Here is a 20,973-nt window from a genome sequence, read left to right on the forward strand (position 1 = left end):
GGCTTATGCAGATGTAAAAATCAAAGCTAAACATATCACCCTATTAGGAGAAAAGAAAACAGGCTCTGCCCCCTCACCTGCATTCCGCACATAAACTTTGATCAGTTTCATATTACTTGGTAGTGAAAAACTCAAACGTCAGTAATTATTGCAAAGACCAAAGCCTGACCTGACCTATCCAGTTCTGGCTTTGCTAAATACAACTCATGACTCTTAGAGATAAAAAGACATTTATCTGCAAAGTTAGTTTAAAGCATGACCCTACTGAAAATTTTGAAACAAATGGGGGTATGTTGCGAATGCTGAGTGGACACAGTTCATGCTTTAGTAAAGAAAAACCAGTGCAGGCGAGAGAATGTCTAACCTGAAGACTCCTGCTTCTACAATGGTGGACAGGGTCTGCACCTTTATAACTGTGGCTAGATTTCACTATATGTCCTATCTGTAAGGTTTTGAATAGCAAAGTGACTTGAGCCGAATTTGCCCATTTTTTAGTTGGCTACTCATACGGAACATGTGGACTACTGCCACATGAGCTAAAGAGAGGAATCATCACCTTCTGCTTACAGGAATGGGGTGGAATTCATGAGAAAACTAACTTGAATGTGTTGGTGCAAGTGCTACGAGCTTAGCTGCGGAGGATTCGCTAGAACTGCTGCAGATTTAACTCTAGATGAATGTGAATGATCGGGCTGAGTGATTAGACTGGGAATTTTAGCTTCTTAACATGGACTGGACTCCTGAATTAAGGATTGAACTGAAATGAAAATACAGAGTTTTGAACTTATGAAATCACACTAGAATGTGTTTTCAGTATCAGCCAAAGCAAAAAGTTTAATGAGATGTCATGCAAATAACCACAACTGAGAATGGATTAGCGATATTTTTTTAAAAGCTGAATACACTTTCACTTGCCAAACCCGGGCTTGATTACTGCCACACCTGCTGAATCAAAAAATCATTTCAATAGAACCTGTTTGACAACGTGAAGTTGGCTAAAAGTTTGAGGGGAAAAAAAAACACCCATTACACCACAATCTAAAGAAACTCAAGAACAGATTGCCAAGGGACTGACATCTATCAGTCTGGAAAGGCTTACAAAGCCATTTATTAGGCTTTGGGACTTGAGGGAATCACTGTGAGAGCCATTATGCAGAAATGCAGAAAACTGGGAACACTGATTAACCTTCCCAAGAGTGGCTGTCCTACCAAAATTACTCAAAGAGCACATCAACGACTCATCCAGAAAGTCACAAAAGAACCGAGAGCAACATCTAAAGAACAGCAGGCCTCGTTTGCTCAGAGATTCAGCAAAAATGGATGCGTCTGCCTGATCTTAAATGGGGCATTTGTGATCGAACACCCTCAAAATTGGCTGAATAAGAAAAATCCTTCAAAGAAGATTGGGCCAAAATTCCTTTACAGTGATGTGAAAGACTCATCACCAGTTATTGCAAACATTGCAGTTCTTGGCACCAAGGGTGGCACAACCAGTGCTTTAAGGGGCAATTACTTTTCCACATAGGCCCAGGTGGGTTTGGATAGCATTTTCCCATTTAATAAATGAAAAACAGCATTTTGTATTTACTCAGGTTATCTTTGTCTAATATTAAAATTTGTTTGATGATCTGAAACATTTAATTATTATAAATTATAACTAGGGTAAGGGGGAAAATACCTTTTCATGGCACTGTAACTATTAACAACAATCCATAATCATCTGGAAGATAAGCAGCCCTTCATTTCATGATGCATCAAATGTTTTCAGTTAAATTCAATTTTATTTATATAGCGCCAAATCACAACAACAGTTGACTCAAGGTGCTTTATATTGTAAGGTAAAGAGCCTACAAAGAATACATTTACAAATACAAAGAAAACAGAGAAAACCCCAACAATCATATGACCCCTTATGAGCAAGTGCTTTGGTGACAGTAGGAAGGAAAAACTCCCTTTTAACAGGACCAAACCTCCAGCAGAAGTAGGCTTAGGGGGAGCAGCCATCTGCCGCACCCGGTTGGGGGTGAGGGGAAGGCAGGACAAAGTCTTGCTGTGGAAGAGAGACAGAAACTAATAATAACAAATAATTAAATACAGAGAGATGTATAAACACATAGTGAGTGAAAAAGATGACTAAAGAGGAAGCACTCAATGCATCATGGGAATCCCCCAGCAGCCTAGAAGTATTGCAGCGTAACTAAGGGAGGATTCAGGGTCACCTGATCCAGCCATAACTATATGCTTTAGCAAAAAGGAAAGTTTTAAGCCTAATCTTAAAAGCAATCTGAGAGCGAAGAGTTCTAATGGGGTGATATGGCACTATAAGGTCATTAAGATAAGACGGGGCCTGATTATTTAAGACCTTGCATGTGAGGAGCAGGATTTTAACTTCAACTCTGGATTTAACAGGGAGCCAATGAAAACAGGAGAAATTTTTTTTCTCTTTCTAGTCCCGTCAGTACTCTTGCTGCAGCATTTTGGATCAACTGAAGGCTTTTCAGGGAGTTTTTAGGACATCCTGATAATAACAAATTACAGTAATCCAGCCTAGAAGTAATACATGCATAAACCAGTTTTTCAGAGTCACTGGGAAATGCACGCAGGACAGTTCAGCAGCCTGATTCTTCATCTATAAAGCTATGCTGTTTGTAATAGCTGCAGTGTGCAGTTTAGCATTGCATTGGTGAAATATGCAGGGTCTTTTCTGAAAAAGATGGGATGGGAGTATATGTTGCTCTAAAACCTGTATGTAACTTTCAGTATTGATGGTGCCTTTTCCAGATGCAAGCTGCCAATTCCATAGGCAGCTTGGAATTGGCCACACCGGCAGAGATGTAGGCTTTGGAGTAGTGATCGACAAGCCAGATGACTGTTTCTCTTCTTTAAGTCGAGAGGATGTGATGTCCATGTTTTCCAAAATACATTTCTAAATTCAATTCATTTGAGCACAAAACAGTTTTCCACTTTGCCTCAGTCCATTTTGAATGAGCTTTAGCTCAGAGAAGGTGGCGACGTTTCGGGATTGCGTTCAATTATGGCTTCTTCTTTGCATGGCAGAGCTTTAGCCTGCATTTGTGGGTGGGATAGTGAAATCTTTGCACAGAAAATATTTTTGGAAGTATTCTTGTATGGAGGACCACAAGAGCCACGCGCATCGAAATAAAAATTTCTGTGCTTTAATAATGAATTGTAGAATAAATTTTGCAATTGTAAATTCATTTTTGAATTCCAATTTAATAAACTGCATTTCAAAATCCTTTTTCCAATTACATTTCAAAATCCTTTTTCCAATTGCACTTTAATAAACTGCATTTTAAAATCCTTTTTTCAGTTGCACTTTAATAAACTGCAGTTCAAAATCCTTTTTCCACTTGCAATTTAATAAACTGCAGTTCAAAATCCTTTTTCCACTTGCAATTTAATAAACTGCAGTTCAAAATCCTTTTTCCACTTGCAATTTAATAAACTGCATTTCAAAATCCTTTTTCCACCTGCAATTTAATAAACTGCAGTTCAAAATCCTTTTTCCACTTGCAATTTAATAAACTGCAGGTTAAAATCCTTTTTCCACCTGCAATTTAATAAACTGCAGTTCAAAATCCTTTTTCCACTTGCAATTTAATAAACTGCAGTTCAAAATCCATTTCCCTTTCCTGTTCGCTCCGGGATTAGCTGCTGGATTAGCTCCTGGATTAGCTCCTGGATTAGCTCTTCGATTAACAACTTGCTGGAGGCTATTCAAATTAGCCACACCGTGGGATGTAAGGAGCTCTCTGATTGGTTGGTCAGACACAGGCTGTCTGCCAGCCTGGATTTTTCTAGCTCATAGCTTCGCCCTGCTACGAAGCGTGTGTGCTTGTACAAAGGCCGTTCAGCCTCGGGATTTACACTCGGCTCGACACGGATATGTGAAGAATGAAGGGACCCTGCAGCGAAACGGAGAGCCAACCTCTGACTGAGTGCCTGTCTACACAGTCTGACCACCTGTTGAAGGTAAGGTGCTAACGTGGCTAACGCTAGCATCACCGCACGTAGCCCCGTTATTTTAAGGTCATCTTAGCTAATGAAAGTTTTACGGCGCAGCTGTACGAGCTCGCTACGTGTTTTGTAAGCTGCTGTGCTCTTCACAAATAAAGCTGGAAGCAGCTCAGACTGTTAGAACCAGCACTGAGGCCTGTTACATTTATACAGTGTTAGAGCAATGGCTGCAACCTACAGCCTTTAAACTAGCGATTAAAATGCTGACAGTAAACTCGTCAGTCCAGATGTTACCGCATTACTTTATGGTACTTAGAGTTAAAACAACTGAGACAGGCTGATTAAAATAACAGCTGTCAGTTCTCTCATTCCTTATATCAAGACTGGAGATCACACTACTGATTTCAGTTCATTTAATATGTGAGTGCAGATTCATTCTCAACTGGACATAAATGATGATCAAAGGTTGTATATATGATGAAGTCATCCAATCCCAGCCTCTAACACAGTGCGCTGAATCTTAGCTTTGAATGTCCAGTATATTCTAATCAGTGCAATGTAAGCATTCACTGAACCTACAGTATCTACACCTGTGTGGTAAAGATACAGATAATGAAGTTTAATTATTAATACAATATACATCATGAAAAACAAAAGCTGAAATTGATTCAGTTTAGTACTTTTCTCTGTATGTTCTGTGATTATAAAGGCCTTAAATTCTGTGATATATACTGTAAATGATTTTCACAGAGGTCTTAAAGTACTTAAATCACTGCTGATAGTCTGGTTGTTTATATTTTCACATGTTTTTGTGTCTGTAGGGCTGTTTGATGACGATTTGGACTCCTCTGGGAGATGAGGACACACCCACATCTGTTCCATACTGCAGCCATGGATGGTGTTACGGCTCTGAGTCAGCTTTGGGCCATCAGACGCACACACTGGAAAACCAGCACCTGGACTTCATGCAGGAGAGATGGCCTCAGTGATGGACTCTGCATCCTCTACTTTACCTCTAATCTCTTTCTTCTTTAACACACAATTAAAATCACTCCAAAAGAGTGTAAACTTACTGAGGAAGTCGCTAACTTGTACACATTTGTACTTTTACTTGTTTTCTGAGTTATTTTTAAGAAGAGTAAAGTTATTCACATGAAGTTGTTATTCTTCTGTATTTATTCTTTTGTATCATGTACCACAGTCATACTGAACTTTACAGACCTGGTGAATTGGAGAAAACACACACACACACTTTCAGCCTCAGGCAAAACTGAGCCCAAAGAAACAACAACAAAGTTTAGTTCCTCTGGATTTTCCATGGAAAATTGTTTTATCACTCATCCAGGTGACTTCTCCAGTGTCACGGATGAGTGATGAATGTATCTCCCACTGGAAACCATTGTGTCCAGTTAAAGTCAATCGACATTTTTAAGGAGAGTTGTTAGACAATGAGTTTTAACTTGCAGCACAACACAAAGCTGCCATATTGGATCAACGATCAAAACACTTAATTGAGCAGAATTAAGGCAAAATGTAATATCCTCATATGACACATCACACATGATCCAGCATTGTTCTAAGAATGCAAAGTTTCCACAGCTGCCAGAAAGGGACAGATTTCTGGCTGGTCTTTATGAGTGGTCGTTGCTTTCTCGTTTTCTCTGGAATTGCTGCACAGAGGATGTAACACCCATGATAAGCGCTGAGTTGTGTGTCCTTGTCAGAAATCAGCCATCCTCAGCTTCCAGGTAAGGAAAAGTGGAACCAGAAGATATTCAAATGCATCTCTCCACAGCTGCTGATGAATTCTACAAAAAACAAAGTTTGTTAAAAACATTTGCAGGTGAATCACCACTGATTTATCAGTGATATCCATTTACTCAAAAATTACTGACAAGTGGATAACTAGGATATATACACACACACACATATATATATATATATATATATATATATATATATATATATATAAAATTTCAAAAGTGTCCTGTACAAAATTGAACTATATATGACAAATGTGGTGCTTGTGGAATTTTTAACAAGGACCCTACAAAACTTTACTCATGCTGCCAAACTTTTGACAGCTAGGTGTGCAGTTCCTGCTTTAAATGCATTCAAAATCTAAGTGATAAGAGGCCAGAAATGTTTGAACTCGCTTATGAACCTGCATCACTGAGGCCGTCTCTCCTGCATGAAGTCCAGGTGCTGGTTTTCCAGTGTGTGCGTCTGATGGCCCAAAGCTGACTCAGAGCCGTAACACCATCCATGGCTGCAGTATGGAACAGATGTGGGTGTGTCCTCATCTCCCAAATCGTCATCAAACAGCCCTACACACACAAAAACGTGAAAATATAAACAACCAGACTATCAGCAGTGATTTAAGTACTTTAAGACCTCTGTGAAAACCATTTACAGTATATATCACAGAATTTAAGGCCTTTATAATCACAGAGCATACAGAGAAAAGTACTAAACTGAATCAATTTCAGCTTTTGTTTTTCATGATGTATATTGTATTAATAATTAAATTTCATTATCTGTATCTTTGCCACACAGGTGTAGATACTGTAGGTTCAGTGAATGCTTACATTGCACTGATTAGAATATACTGGACATTCAAAGCTAAGATTCAGCGCACTGTGTTAGAGGCTGGGATTTGATGACTTCATCATATATACAACCTTTGATCATCATTTATGTCCAGTTGAGAATGAATCTGTGCACTCACATATTAAATGAACTGAAATCAGTAGTGTGATCTCCAGTCTTGATATAAGGAATGAGAGAACTGACAGCTGTTATTTTAATCAGCCTGTCTCAGTTGCTTTAACTCTAAGTATCACAAAGTAATGTGGTAACATCTGGACTGACGAGTTTACTGTCAGCATTTTAATCGCTAGTTTAAAGGCTGTAGGTTGCAGCCATTGCTCTAACACTATATAAATGTAACAGGCCTCAGTGCTGGTTCTAACAGTCTGAGCTGCTTCCAGCTTTATTTGTGAAGAGCACAGCAGCTTACAAAACAGGTAGCGAGCTCGTACAGCTGCGACGTAAAACTTTCATTAGCTAAGATGACCTTAAAATAACGGGGCTACGTGCGGTGATGCTAGCGTTAGCCACGTTAGCACCTTACCTTCAACAGGTGGTCAGACTGTGTAGACAGGCACTCAGTCAGAGGTTGGCTCTCCGTTTCGCTGCAGGGTCCCTTCATTCTTCACATATCCGTGTCGAGCCGAGTGTAAATCCTGAGGCTGAACGGCCTTTGTACAAGCACACACGCTTCGTAGCAGGGCGAAGCTATGAGCTAGAAAAATCCAGGCTGGCAGACAGCCTGTGTCTGACCAACCAATCAGAGAGCTCCTTACATCCCACGGTGTGGCTAATTTGAATAGCCTCCAGCAAGTTGTTAATCGAAGAGCTAATCCAGCAGCTAATCCAGCAGCTAATCCCGGAGCGAACAGGAAAGGGAAATGGATTTTGAACTGCAGTTTATTAAATTGCAAGTGGAAAAAGGATTTTAACCTGCAGTTTATTAAATTGCAAGTGGAAAAAGGATTTTGAACTGCAGTTTATTAAATTGCAGGTGGAAAAAGGATTTTGAAATGCAGTTTATTAAATTGCAAGTGGAAAAAGGATTTTGAACTGCAGTTTATTAAATTGCAAGTGGAAAAAGGATTTTGAACTGCAGTTTATTAAATTGCAAGTGGAAAAAGGATTTTAAAATGCAGTTTATTAAAGTGCAATTGGAAAAAGGATTTTGAAATGTAATTGGAAAAAGGATTTTGAAATGCAGTTTATTAAATTGGAATTCAAAAATGAATTTACAATTGCAAAATTTATTCTACAATTCATTATTAAAGCACAGAAATTTTTATTTCGATGCGCGTGGCTCTTGTGGTCCTCCATATTCTTGAGCCTATTCACTGATTTCCATGACAGAATCATGCCTGCTGCTTAAGGGCACGAGGATCACAGGCATCCAGTACTGATTTTCTGCCTTGCCTTGTGCACAACATTTTCTGCTGATCTTATTGTACTGTCATAAATAAGTTTTTTAAACACTTTATGATTTTTGATAAACATTATTCTGAAATTGTTCCAGACTTAGTGGACAGTTTTTTGCATATTGCTGACCCTCTGCCCATCTTTATTTGGGAGAAATTCTGCCTCTCTAAGGTCATCTCACTGACCTTTTACCAATTAACCTAGATGCAAAAAATTCCTCCAGCAGTGCCACTTACCTTTGCAGTCTTTTGTTAACCCCAACCCAACTGAAATGGGGGTCATAAATGAGCTATTGTGATGTAAACCAAAAAAAATTATTTATGAGATTTGACGGTCATTGCATTCTGTTTTTATTTACATTTCACACAGCATCCCAACATTTTAAGAATTGGGGTTGTACTTGAACTTTGGATATACAGCACAAATTTTCATCTTTTAAGTTTTGTGCTTAGCTGTTAAATGTTCCATGGTAGTGGAGCTGCAGACTGGCTACAGATGTATGTGTCTGTCTGTTACTTGATGAGCAGGTAATATGGAATGCATTTACAGGGCTATTGCTGAGGAAACAGATGCCTGCTACTGTTGAAAATGATACTATGAAAGCTGCACTATGAGCAAACAAAAATGTAAGCAGTGAGTGGGAGCTCATGTTAAACTGTCATAAAACTCAGGGGGCTGTACCTTCATAATAATGCTCTGCAGTTAGCCTTCACACTGTCATTGTCGTGGGAAGAAATTTTACATACAAACCATGTACTTGTAAGGGAATATTTGAATACTGGGATGATGCCTGCTGTTACTTCTGTAAGGACGGTGTACTTGGCTTATTCTAATGCTTATATTATTTCCAAACATATCTGCAATTCAACAAGATTAAAATCACTCTACTGTCTTCAACTGTGTGGAGACTGTTCAAGGCAGGGAAGTTTAAATCCTTGTAATAAAAGTAGAATGTAATTCCTCACCTTTCAAATTGCTTTGCAAGTTGAGTACTGGGTAAAGTCCTGTTTAAAAACCTATTTAACCAATTTAATTAGCACAGATAATTGAATTTCATTTTGTTGGCAAATTAGCAAGCCTATGGAATGAAAACTGATCACCCCATCATTAAGAAGTTTCCCCATAACTGAATTACCACATGCATCATTTGTTACGTCAGATGCAATGTATTACCACGTATGCAATTCTGTGCTACACTAGCCCCAGAGAGCTAGTGTGGGTAAGTAGACTACAAGCTGCAGCTTCTCAAAACAAAGTGGACCTCAAATAATCATTGAGAGCAGAGTGTATCCATGAGTAGATTAAAACTACAAAGAAATCACTGGCAGCTCATGAATGTGCAGTACTCAAGATAAACTATCTTGCAACACACAGGTCATGCTGCCTGTTATTTGCTATCACCATAGTAACTCGTCTATTGGTAATCTTTTTGGAATTCCCCTCAGTTCCTGCTCTCTCGCATGCACACGCTGACTTACAGGGCACACACGAGCATATGCTGATGACTCAGAATGGCAAGCTGTTCCTTTGGTAGAGAAGAGAATGTCAGGAAAAAAGGGGAATAAGAGACAGATCGAGTTGTGGTTTCCACTGCAAGCTATGAGTCACAAACACGAGGGAGTGAGTCAAAAAAAAGAAAAAAAAAGACTATTCTGGGATGGCTACTATAGCAACATAATAAGCAAGGGGGCAGGTACTTGCAGGGATGTTTCCATAGCAATGCCCTGTGTGTGTGTATGGATAAATATCACATGCCCAAAAAGCAGTTTGTTATGTAGTAAGGAACTCAGCCCCACTTTTTTACACAAAGTTTATAACAGTTTTTAAAGAAGATTATTATCCCCCCCGTCTTGTTTTTCCATTTCAGCCTGAACAACCCTTTTTGTCTGCACAAAAGAGTCATCTAAACAGCCCGATGCTTGGAACGCCTTCCGCACGTTTGGTCTTGTTGTCACCACCCTACAGCAGGCTTAATAATTTCCTGGAAACCTCTGGTAAATTTATGTTGGTCAAGTGTTGTAACACATACCCCCCAGAAAATTAAGCAAGTGATCTGACACATTACTGACGCACGCCTTTGTGAATCTGATTAGATTACTGTGATCATTTTCTTCACAGAGTCTGACAGCCATTCACTATCAACTGTGTTCAGCTATTGATCTCTCACTCCACTTCCATCTGTTGTGCAGCCAGATATGATCCCAAGCTGCACATTCCAGTCATAGCTAAAAATGTTGATGCGCTCACTCACATGAGTATAACGTAAACGGCCAGCAAGTCAGTACATGAAGAACCGATGAGTGAAGTGGGGGGTACCTCTCTGCTAATACAGCATATTCAAGTCTAAACGGCTTCTTTCTTAACAGAACTTTTTGAACTGAAGTGAGACAACAGTGGTATCTGTTTTTAGTTCTGCAAAAAATACATTTCTAGCAACGCACATTTGTTTTTTCGTGTGAAGATAGCCTAGGGCTATTTTAAACACTGAACGTTGAGTACACACCCAAACCACAACTGTGGAGCTATTATGACTAACATTTGAAAGTAATATTTCCTAATACACCGTCCTCTACCCTTGTCGGGTAGTGAACCAACTATAAAGGTTTATTAAAGAGAACACATTTTTATTTATTTTGAATGTTTTTCCAACATGCAATATTTCTGCCTTAGTAGTCATGGCAGTGCATTATTGTAGTTTGGCTTAGTTTGACAACACGCCCCACCTCCAGATTCTGGTAACATGAGCCAGAAGCAACTCTGGGGTTTCATGTCCAAAAGTGCAGGGGCTGTCTGTTTTCTCTCCATACCTCTCTCTTGACTTGTGTCACGCACTTTCTTCTCTACTTTCACACCGACAACCTCTGTTGCAGGGCAACACAAACTCACGAACAAACAACTTATTAATAATCTCTTCACGGATGACAATAACTGCTTCAACTTAAACCTGGTACTTGCAGCGGATGTTTCTTGTTATGTTGTCCGGAGTGCTTGGTCACTACTGCAAAAGATCTAATCTTTTCTTTCCCTGCCTCCTTTAGCTATTTCCCCTCAACATACTCACCTTTGACCTCCCTCATTCCATTCTAGGGCTGCGTTTTTGAGCTATAGAGCTGCAGAGAAATGTGCAGCTCACACACTTTGAATGCACTAAAGCCATGAAAAGACCCTATCACCAAACAGAAGATCTCAAGGTCACGTTTCTTATCTAAGAGGATATAATATGATATACAGCATGTGTAACTATCTGTAAAGTGTTGCAGTCTTTAAACTTCATATTTTCATTCTTGGCCCTGCCTCAAAAATAGAGGACATTTGACTTGAAGTCGCACTCGGGTGCTGACTAAGGATCCATCTTCCTGACCTCATTTGTATTGCTCAAATTTAGTGTGTGTGCGTGTGTGTGTGTGTTAGAGGAATTTAAAACCCAGCTACATACTAGAGTGTAGGGAAACCCCATAAAAGTCTAAGGGTGGGATTATGTGGTGGCTGAGTGTTGTTTCTATCCGCCCAGAGATGTCCCTCCAACTGTGACAAGAGTGATGTGCTCTTGTTTTGGCCAGCTGGCCTGTGACAATAAGCAGAGCTGTAAATATGTCCAGATTTGTGTAAAATAGACACATGTAAGTCCTTTAAGGATAACTTAAAGACACAAAATCTACACACTCATAATTCATAAACATGCTTAACCCACACAACAGGAACGTCAGTGGTAGCTTTCCTTTCATGAAAACTGTGTCAGATTGCTTCACCTTGCTGTTCCAAGCCCTCCACCGACTACCTCACCCTTTTCCAGATGTGTGTCTCGCAACACCAGATGCTCAGCACATGCATACCATGCCCAGAGCTCCTACTGCGAGCTGACAGCCACACAGGGACCTTGTGTGGTGAAACAATACATCAGCTCTCTGTGTTCCTCCCTTACAGGGCTCCTCGCTGATCCAACTGCTTTCAAGAATCCCCACCCCTCCTCATGCGAGCACACAGAAGAGAAAAAAAAAATGTCCAGAAAACGAGGATCAGTAGAGGAAGGAAAAAGTAGCGAGTGTGTGGCCAAGTGAGAAATAAAGACCAGGGGGAGGAAGGTTGGCAGTACTGGAAGAGAAAATGTTGCTGTTTGGCATAAGACAGCTCATTGTTCTCGTGGCTTGCTTCAGTTTAGTTTTTTAACTCTGAGGCTTCTAAATACAAAACAGGCACAGCATATTGTGTGGACTTGATGCTGCCTCCATCTGGCAGGAAGCTTGCCTCAAAATGATTAAAACTGCATGCGTTCTGCTCAGAGTCATTTCATATTTGACTTCATTACAAAACAGCTTTGGTAACACCACTCCTTCAGCAATCAAAGGGTTATCCTTCAGCACTTTTGTAACTGCCGCTGTGGTGCGAGTGAAGTCAAAGTTATTTGCTCAAGTTACAGCCCTCTTCCACCGTGATCCACAGGATGAGTGAGTCATGTGTTCAAGGACTTGGGTGCTTCGCTGTTGTGGGAACATTTCCATTTTCTGATTTCCATGAGACTACAGAACAAACTAAAATGGCTTCCCTGATTCCACACCATGGTGGAAGATGGTTGCGCCAAAATGATCTTGAATCACGCTTAGCAAGTAGGAAAAAATGACACATCTGACTCACTCGGAGATGAGAGTCCTCTCCTGTGCATCTCCCATGAGTGTGTGGATGAGTGCGTCAGAAAGAAAGCCCCTGCATCCACCCGAGAAGTTCTAAAGTTTAATGTGCAACACTTCAGTGATCAAACCACAGTCAAGCGTACTAAATGCGTCACATATTTGATATTAAAGGGGAGTTAAATCAATATGTGCCTGAATAATCTGCATTCATTACACAGGCTCGTCCAGGTGCCCCGTTTCACCTGCAACTACGTATAACAGACAATGCTGCGACAAACAAAGAAACAAGGATATGCCGGGCAGCAGGTGTGGGGAAATTTCAACAACAAATGATCAAGTGTGTTCAACAAACTTTCATATGGTTGGGTGTGTCCGATGAAGCCAAAAGCTTTGTGCTCACAGTTCAACGCCAACAGACAAAATTTATTCAAAGCATCTGCCATTACAAAAGAAAGAGTTTAGCTTCGAGTTAGGCATTCAGGCAGACGTTAAAAGAACAAGTAAATTGATGTACCACACAGGAAACTGTGGATTATGGTTATCCCCGTTTTCTTTTCCTCTTTTTTTACTCTAGCAATACCAACTTGCAGAAGTAGGTTCTGAAACATGGTATTTCAGCATTGGACTGGGGTGTGGCTCTCTTTCTACATTTTTATATCAGCCCTGCATGCAAACTTATCATTGTCAAAAAACAAAAAACAAAAAAAAAAACAAACAAACCAAAAAACCCAATCATTTTCCACTTACAGACTACATATTTACATGTGCATTTGGAGCTTTAAACAAGTTATACGTTTAATGTGAAAATCTGCTCTGAACTTCTAAGTCTTAAAGAATTGTTTTACTTTGGAGTCAGTGTGCCTTTTCAACCACTGTCGACTCCAAAACTGAAACACGTTTTATTGATGCTTATCAAGTTTAGTGTTTTGGTGTTTTCATGGCGTAAACATGGTAACAAAGTACAGATTTTATGTGAATGGCCCTTGCCCTTGTGTATCCAAGAGGAGTTCCTTATAAAGATTTGTTTCAGTCATCTCCTTAGGGAAGCACAGACTACTTCAAAACAAGAACCCATAGTTTAAGGCAGACAACATTCCCATCTTCTCAAACCACAGAGTTCAGCCCAGCCATTTTCTCTACCAGATGTGCTGTAGAGCCTTCAATGTTAAGTCTTTGCCTGCCCTCTACAGGGACTTGAAGAATCTACAGTTTTAAGTAGGCTTACCATTTGAATAGTAAACCCACATATGGTTTGCAAGAGTTAGAAATTTAAAAACGCCCTATACATGTTCCAAGACAGCTAGACATTAAACCTGATGAGTCACAAAATCAGCTGCAGAAGTGCGTCACAAGATGCCTAGTGAGCCCAAGGTTAAGTAATTGGATAATGCCAAAATGCAGTGTTTTACTGACCTCTTCTGGTTGAATTTTTCATGGCATGTTTCAAAACCTAACCACTGCCTATTAGCATGTGTGGGCACTGTTGTACCATAGACTGCAAGGTCATTTTCTGTTTTTGGTAGGCATGATTTGAAGTTAAGAAAACCAAAATATTTCTGTTTGCTTATTCTCAAAACAAAACTTAACAGAAATACATTCCGATTGAATTCACACACAATGGACATCAAATCCCAGAGATAGCATTGAGGGAAATGCTTTATTTCGCACGTCAAACAACCAGAAAACCACTTTGGAGGCCACAGAGAAACTTCATTCTTGTCTTCAAATACTGTCATTCCTGCAGGTAAGTAAGCATGTGTGGCTCAATGTCCATTGGTTTTAAGTGTTGGAGAGCAGAAGCGCAGAGTGCTTTTGTTGACTATCAGTGTCCTCTCACTTGAAGACCTTGCCCTGGTTGAAGGCTTTACCCACATGCTTGAAGTCTCCCTCCCAGGCAAAGTACTCCTTTACCATGGTTTTGCACTCTTCACTGTCTGGATCCAGCTTGCGCCAGTCATATGATTCGTAGTCAATCTGCCAATCTTCAGAGAGCTGGGAAGGAAAGTTACAAGAAGGAAAAGAAAGGGGGGAAAAAGAAGAAGAATTGAATTCAAGTTAATTACCCTCAGCTTTTAATCCAAAAATGTATCATCAACATCACTATCCGATGTTAGATGACACATTCCATCTTACCTATCAAGGCGATAGGTGAACCATAACAGAATGCATTCAAACGCAGACCATGTAGGCTACGGGACACTTTATATGACTGCCAGATCTCAACATTCCTCAAATGTTTTTTCATTTTCACAACAACTGTATAACACAGAGTGGTTTTCCGTGACAACAGCCTAAATACAGCAGTATCAATAATTATAGTTTGGAATTTAAATGTAAAGTTTGGTGTGTGCACGTGTCCACTGCACAAAAGCAATGTTTTGCTGCCTAAAATAGACATGACAATCCACAGAGTTCAAAAGTCAGCTTAGGTCAGTAACCAACAAATACCTGCACAACTAAATCTGTCTTTATTCAAGGACAATTGTCTTAAACTGCAATACGGTTTGTGGCCACAGCATGAACCAGCCTTTTACTCACTTAACCAGAGATGACTGGGATGAATATGGTCTTGAGTTTCTCTTCCCCCGTTAGATTAAGACTGCGTGTCATAATGGGACACTGCCTTGCCCAAAAACAGGGGTAATTTAAAACACTGACTGGAACGTTAATCCTAACAGATCTGCAATCCATGCATTTCACCTCGACACATGAGGAAATGCCCAAATCAATGTGAGAAACAATACATTCTTGACACTGGGGATACTATCAAATCAGAACATTGATCAAAGCATGTTTAAAATACTTACAGTGAAGGCCAGTTCCTGGCCTCTGAAGACCCAGATGCCAGAGATGCTGCTGTCGTTGTTGGTGCCGAACAAGATGACACTGGCAAAGGCATTCTTTCTGAGTTTGTCCAGGCGCTGGAACATACCTGTGAGGTACAACCAGAGATTTGAGACATTTTGATTTTTATCAACACGTCAAGGACATGTTTTATTTGATCCATATCTAAAGGCACGTCTCTCTTTCTACATGTAGAACAAAAACAAAAAACCAAATTGCTTGTGGGGCAATTCTGATCCTGTTTAATGTGACCACAGCATGAACCAGCCTTAAACTCACTTAAAACAGAGATGACTGGGATGAATATGGCTTGCAGTTTCTCTTCCCCCATCTGATTAAGACTGTGTGTCATGACAGGACACTGCCTTGCCCAATGACAGGGGAATAATTGCTTTTCTCCTAATTGTAGTACAGACCCGTTTCTGGAGTTGATTCAAACATGTCCAAACTCCTTACAAGAACGTCACTGAAGACCTGAAGATGACCAATTTAACATTTGACAAAAGGTACTTAACATTTATTTTTTAAAAACAAATAATAGTTTTAGCAGTGCCAAGCCCCTGTTTGTCCCAATTTACGCATTCTTTGAAAACTGGTGTAATCAGCTTTCCTGAAAAACTGCAGGATTAAATTCCAACCCAGAATCAGTCCAAATAATGATTTAAATGAGACTAAAACCTAAATCTACACCAGGACTGAGAAAACCAGCAGTACCCACTGCAGTCAACAAGAACACAAGTTAAGATGCATTTAAAATGATCTGTCCTGTGTAGCAAGTCCCAGCACTGTCTCCTCTAATCCCCTCTTTAAGGTTACATTTGAGCCATCTCAGAAGTCAACAGACTTTCAGAAAAATTCCCATATGCACAGAACTGCCTCTGATCCCAACTTGTTCCTGGGCCATAGGAGCAAACCTAAACAGATGGAGGAAATTCATGCCAGCACATGAAGCAGCAAAGACAAAGACATAATACCAGGGAAGAAAATAAAGCCTTTTCTGCGTTTGCTTTCCAACCAATAAACAACCATAATAATAAAGTAACTTTAGATACTAATGAGACTAAAAGTGTTTTATAAAATGGCTGCTGCTGAGTCTCACCTGTGATAAGGTTGCAGCTCTTGAAGGTAAGTGTGAGCTCCTCGGGATATTTGTACTGGCTGTGCCAGATTGAGTAGCCCTCACGGTCAAAGTGCTCCCAGAAGTGGGGAATGGCTACGGTCAAGGTGTCCTCGTTGGAATACTTTCTCTTGAACTCATCCATAACAAATGCGCTAAAATGAAAAATGGAAATGTCAGGAGTTATGTGATCCATGTACGTGCAAGGTGAAGAGAACAAGGTGCAGGAATTAGGTTGAGATCACTGAAAAAAAATATAGGAACAGTTACTGAATGCCTACAACCATAAATTTTGTGGGTCCTACAGGACTATAAAAGGACGTTTAAAGCCAGGATTTGCCAGTGACAATAACCCGAGCTTATAAATACCCACACGACTCCGCCATCTTTACTTCAAAGAGAATCTTTAAATACCATAAAGCCTTGATTATATTCTGTTGCAGACAAGGACAGCTGGAGACGACGTGACCAAGTAGTCGTTCCTTTTATACTTCTCCAAGTCCACTGCCTGGGGTATACGCGTAGCTTGCAAATTGTAATGTAAATTCTCTGCAGACAAGTCTGCACAGTCACCCGCCCCAAAAATTAATCAGACTTAAGCTAGCTGACCCACAGATATACAGTCAACCCTGAAGGGCAACTATGCATCTCAAAGTTACATTCTGTTTGTGGCCACAGCATGAACCAGCCTTATACTCACTGAATTCAGAGATGACTGGGATGAATGTGGTCTTGATTTTATTTTCCCCTGTTAGATTAAGACTTGGTGCCATTAAATGGGCACAGTCTTGCCAAATGATAGGGGACCATCTTTCCACAGAGTCGAGAGCATAGGAATGTCAAAACTCAACATGTGAAACCACAAAACGAGTTTAAAATGATCAATATGCCAAAGACTGCTACAGATGCACGATAGAGAAATAGGCCTTCACTAACTGATTAACACTCTTAAAGGTAGAGAAGCATTTAGGGAAAACTACTGGGGTAAAGGGTCACACCCAACACTTGCAGACTGACTCCACATTATAGATTTTTAATTACCATACAAAGTGTGAGCTTACAGCAAAACAAATTCTGAATGATGAAATGTATACACAAAAGAAAAAAGATCTCTCTACCTCTTTGGCAGGTGTGCAAAGGGGTCCTTGGCTTTAGGCTCTGCAGCCAAAACAGCATCACAGTCATCCATTTCCTCTTCAGGATCAGGCTTCTTCTCTTCCTTTTTCTCTTCCTTCTTCTTCTCTTTCTTCTCCTGGGGCTTGCCAGCCTCCTTTCCTCCCTTCTCTTTCTTGGAAGGAGTCTCTTTCTTGGGCTGCATCTCAGCAAATTTCTTGGCTGGAGGAACAAAACAATGAAAGTCATGTTCTGTCTTTGGTTTTGTACCCGTTGGAAAGGAGCCTGCCCTGAAATCATTTGGCCAACAATGGCCTATTTTAGCTGTGTTAGTATTGGCATGAATTTAATCAGATATGCAAACTTTTTTTTTTTCTTAACTTCAAATAGCCTCGAAGACAATGCTTGGGGGGGGGGGGGGGGGGGCTGGGTGAAGTATGGCCCGACTCCATTGTGCACCTTAAACTTGGCAGCGCGATCGGGTGTAATAATAGATTCTTGAATTGGGTTCTACTCTGAGATCCCTCACCAGCGAGAGATGATTGGGAGATAATTACCCACGAAATTCAGTTGTCAAAGTGATACTGTATTACTATTATTTTTGAAGAATCCAATTGTGCAAATAACTCAAATATTAACAGTGAATGCAGCTTTTCCAACTATCATTTAAACAACAATGGTGTGGAGTTTTGCTTTTAAACATTTCAGACACTTGGGCTACGAGTTCATAAGGGACCTGCTGTCTAACATGTATGCCTTCTGATCTAACTGCTGGTGACTCACCGTCAAACTGGGCCATCTTTTCACACAGCTTGACCTCTCCCAGGACAGCCTTGAACTGTGGCTGGTTGACACAGGTGACAAACCAGCGGGTCACATTGGGATAGGGCTGACGGAAAGAAGGCTCCAGGACCTACAGGGAACAGTGAGGTGTTAATGGCTTCTGGTGCAACTTCCTCCCCAAATTTCATTACAGAGCTGAAGTGTTGCCGTTAGGCTCCAAGGTACCGCAAGGTGCAGCCGTCTGTGACAAACCTGTTTGTAGAGCCAGAGCATGGAGCAGGCCACGGTGATGTCTGCAAGGGTGACCCTCTCTCCCACAAGGAAGGTACGGGTGTTCAGGTGTTGGTTCAGCACAGCAAGGAACTTTTTCACATCCTCCTTGGCCTGCTCGGTGGCCTGGACAGTGGAAAAAAAAAAGAAAGAAAAATTACTGTAAATCTTATTTTCCAGTACCAAGGTGCAACAACAGGGTGCAGTCCTCTAGGAAGCTATTGTTTCAACTAAGAAACACTGAGCTGTATACCTGCTTGTTGAACTGCATGATTCCCAGAGTGGGGAAGACCCATGCGCTGGCAGGAGGGATGATCTCTGAGTCAGCGAAGCTCACCCACTGCAGCACTTGGGCTGCCGCCTGAGGAGTGGAACCGCGTAGGGTATCATTGCTCACTACGCACACAAGATTTTAAAAAGGAAAGTTGCTGTTATGGTTTCACAGTCGTTCTGATTTAAAAAAAAATAAAAAAAAATTGTATAGTACAACTTCAGCATTTTAAGATTTTCTTAATTATCATACATTGTGCACATCAATGAAATGATACACTACAGGTAAAACTGTATAGCTATAACTAGTAGTGTGGTCTGGCCCATCTATATGATGATAAACCCTTGAGTCAAGAAATGTCCTGTGAATTTAAATGTTTTGCTGATTGAGTGCTGTATCCAATCACAAATTCTAGACCGAATTAACTGCATCCCTGAGGAATTTTCTAAAACAAGAGTGTAGAATTCAAGCCACTTAATTATTATTAAATGTGAGACTTACAGTAGTGAGCAATGGCATTACTCTCAAACAGACAGAAGCCGTCATCTCCCTGGTAGGCAGGTACCTACAAACAATGACAGAACTACTTATTTGAACACATTCAATGTGTTTTTAGTCAGAGAACAAAGCGGTGCATGTGCAGATCTGTTGGCTGCGAAACATAAAAGGGTGTGTTGTCAAACTGGTTAAATCCCAGCTCATAAGTTGCATTTGACAAATAACGAGTCAACCGTATTCGTGTGGGAAGGAAAAAAAGAGAGGCTCTAAAAGCAAAGCAAAATTGCATATTTAAGGGAATTGATTCATTGAATTGATTAAGCCAGCTGTACTTACCTTGCCCAGAGGGAAGTTGTTGAGGAAGGCAGGAGTACGGTTCGTCTGCCCGAAGGTGAAGGCAGGGGCACTCGTGGCAACTTTGAGGCGAGCACCACTGTACTGGGCTGCAATCTGGGCCTTAAAGGCCCGCCAGTTCTCTGGGTACGTGTACAGAGTCTGAAAGGACGGAAGACAACTGTTTTTAAAAGCAAACTGCATATATATGCACCACACCACAAGCTGGATGTCTAACCATTTGATTGGCCTATGAATGACTTTCAGGAAATAGCCTGGTGTTTTACTAATGTATATACTGAGCCTGAGACAGGCTTCTGTCTGTATGTAAACTTGGATAAAAGTTTACACGGCAAGCTATCAAACCCGTTAAGAGACAGCATTTAATTTGTTTTATGGTCACAAATAAAAGGATCCCATCCAAATTAAAAGGGTCGACCAATTACAATCTGGCTGACTAGGCTATGGAGAATGATGAAGCTGAAATACATCAAAACTGAAATACATGCTGACTTGCACGGAAGACTGCATTTCTGTTAACCAGTTATCTAAAATAAATAAATTATTTTCACGTGGCTTAAAACGCTCTCTTGTCAAATAAGCTGTTCCTTAACACAGAGTCGCTTAACTTCGGAGAATAAATTTAAATATACGGCAGAATTGAGACTAAATAAACTGAACTGTAGCGCTACCCTCAGGTAAAAAAAAAAGCGTATGATGTGAAGAGGAGGTTTTCAAAGTGATGAATAGGGTAAGGTAACGTGGCACAACCCTGAGCTAGGAGAGCGGAGTCTTCCACTTACAATGCATCGTTAGCAACAGCTAACCTGAGTTAGGAGGAATACTGAATGGTATTGTTTATAAATATCCCCTATAAAAGCTAGAAAACACTCAGAAAGCAATGTCTATGTGAAAAGCTACTCAGTAAGAGGGCAGATGCATCTGATTTTTAGCGGATTGCAGCAGGAAACTTAAAAGTAAGCACTATAGCTGGCCATCTCTCCATCTTACTCACCCCTGCCGCCATCTTCAGGACGAGAGAAAGAAAGAACGACGGCGCGCTTCACTGACGTATTTACGGCCACGTGACGTGCGCGTTCTTGAAATATCCGCGTTCACAAATCTTCTCAACG

At 40.5% G+C, this 20,973-nt stretch overlaps 1 protein-coding gene and 2 long non-coding RNA genes across 3 annotated transcripts; 1 reads left to right on the forward strand and 2 right to left on the reverse strand.

Moving 5' to 3' along the window:
- The first annotated feature begins 3,678 nt into the window (after window positions 1–3,678).
- On the forward strand, window positions 3,679–5,135 carry LOC135932188 (uncharacterized). The gene is made up of 2 exons (XR_010573317.1): window positions 3,679–3,993; window positions 4,800–5,135. It is a non-coding gene; the product is annotated as an uncharacterized LOC135932188 (long non-coding RNA).
- A 42-nt stretch (window positions 5,136–5,177) lies between these two features.
- Window positions 5,178–7,488, reverse strand: LOC135932189 (uncharacterized). Its single transcript, XR_010573318.1, has 3 exons — window positions 7,112–7,488; window positions 6,143–6,305; window positions 5,178–5,786 (listed from the first exon to the last, which is right to left on the reverse strand). It is a non-coding gene; the product is annotated as an uncharacterized LOC135932189 (long non-coding RNA).
- Window positions 7,489–14,249: 6,761 nt separating this feature from the next.
- Window positions 14,250–20,936, reverse strand: eef1g (eukaryotic translation elongation factor 1 gamma). Its single transcript, XM_063496630.1, has 10 exons — window positions 20,856–20,936; window positions 19,844–20,002; window positions 19,511–19,574; window positions 18,992–19,134; window positions 18,721–18,864; window positions 18,469–18,598; window positions 17,691–17,907; window positions 16,555–16,727; window positions 15,419–15,543; window positions 14,250–14,603 (listed from the first exon to the last, which is right to left on the reverse strand). The coding sequence occupies exons 1-10, from the start codon at window positions 20,865–20,867 to the stop codon at window positions 14,445–14,447; spliced, it is 1,326 nt and encodes a 441-aa protein (XP_063352700.1). The 5' UTR covers window positions 20,868–20,936; the 3' UTR covers window positions 14,250–14,444.
- Between the last annotated feature and the right edge of the window lie 37 nt (window positions 20,937–20,973).

The sequence above is a fragment of the Pelmatolapia mariae genome, linkage group LG2, assembly GCF_036321145.2.
Source record: "Pelmatolapia mariae isolate MD_Pm_ZW linkage group LG2, Pm_UMD_F_2, whole genome shotgun sequence".
Taxonomy (NCBI): domain Eukaryota; kingdom Metazoa; phylum Chordata; class Actinopteri; order Cichliformes; family Cichlidae; genus Pelmatolapia; species Pelmatolapia mariae.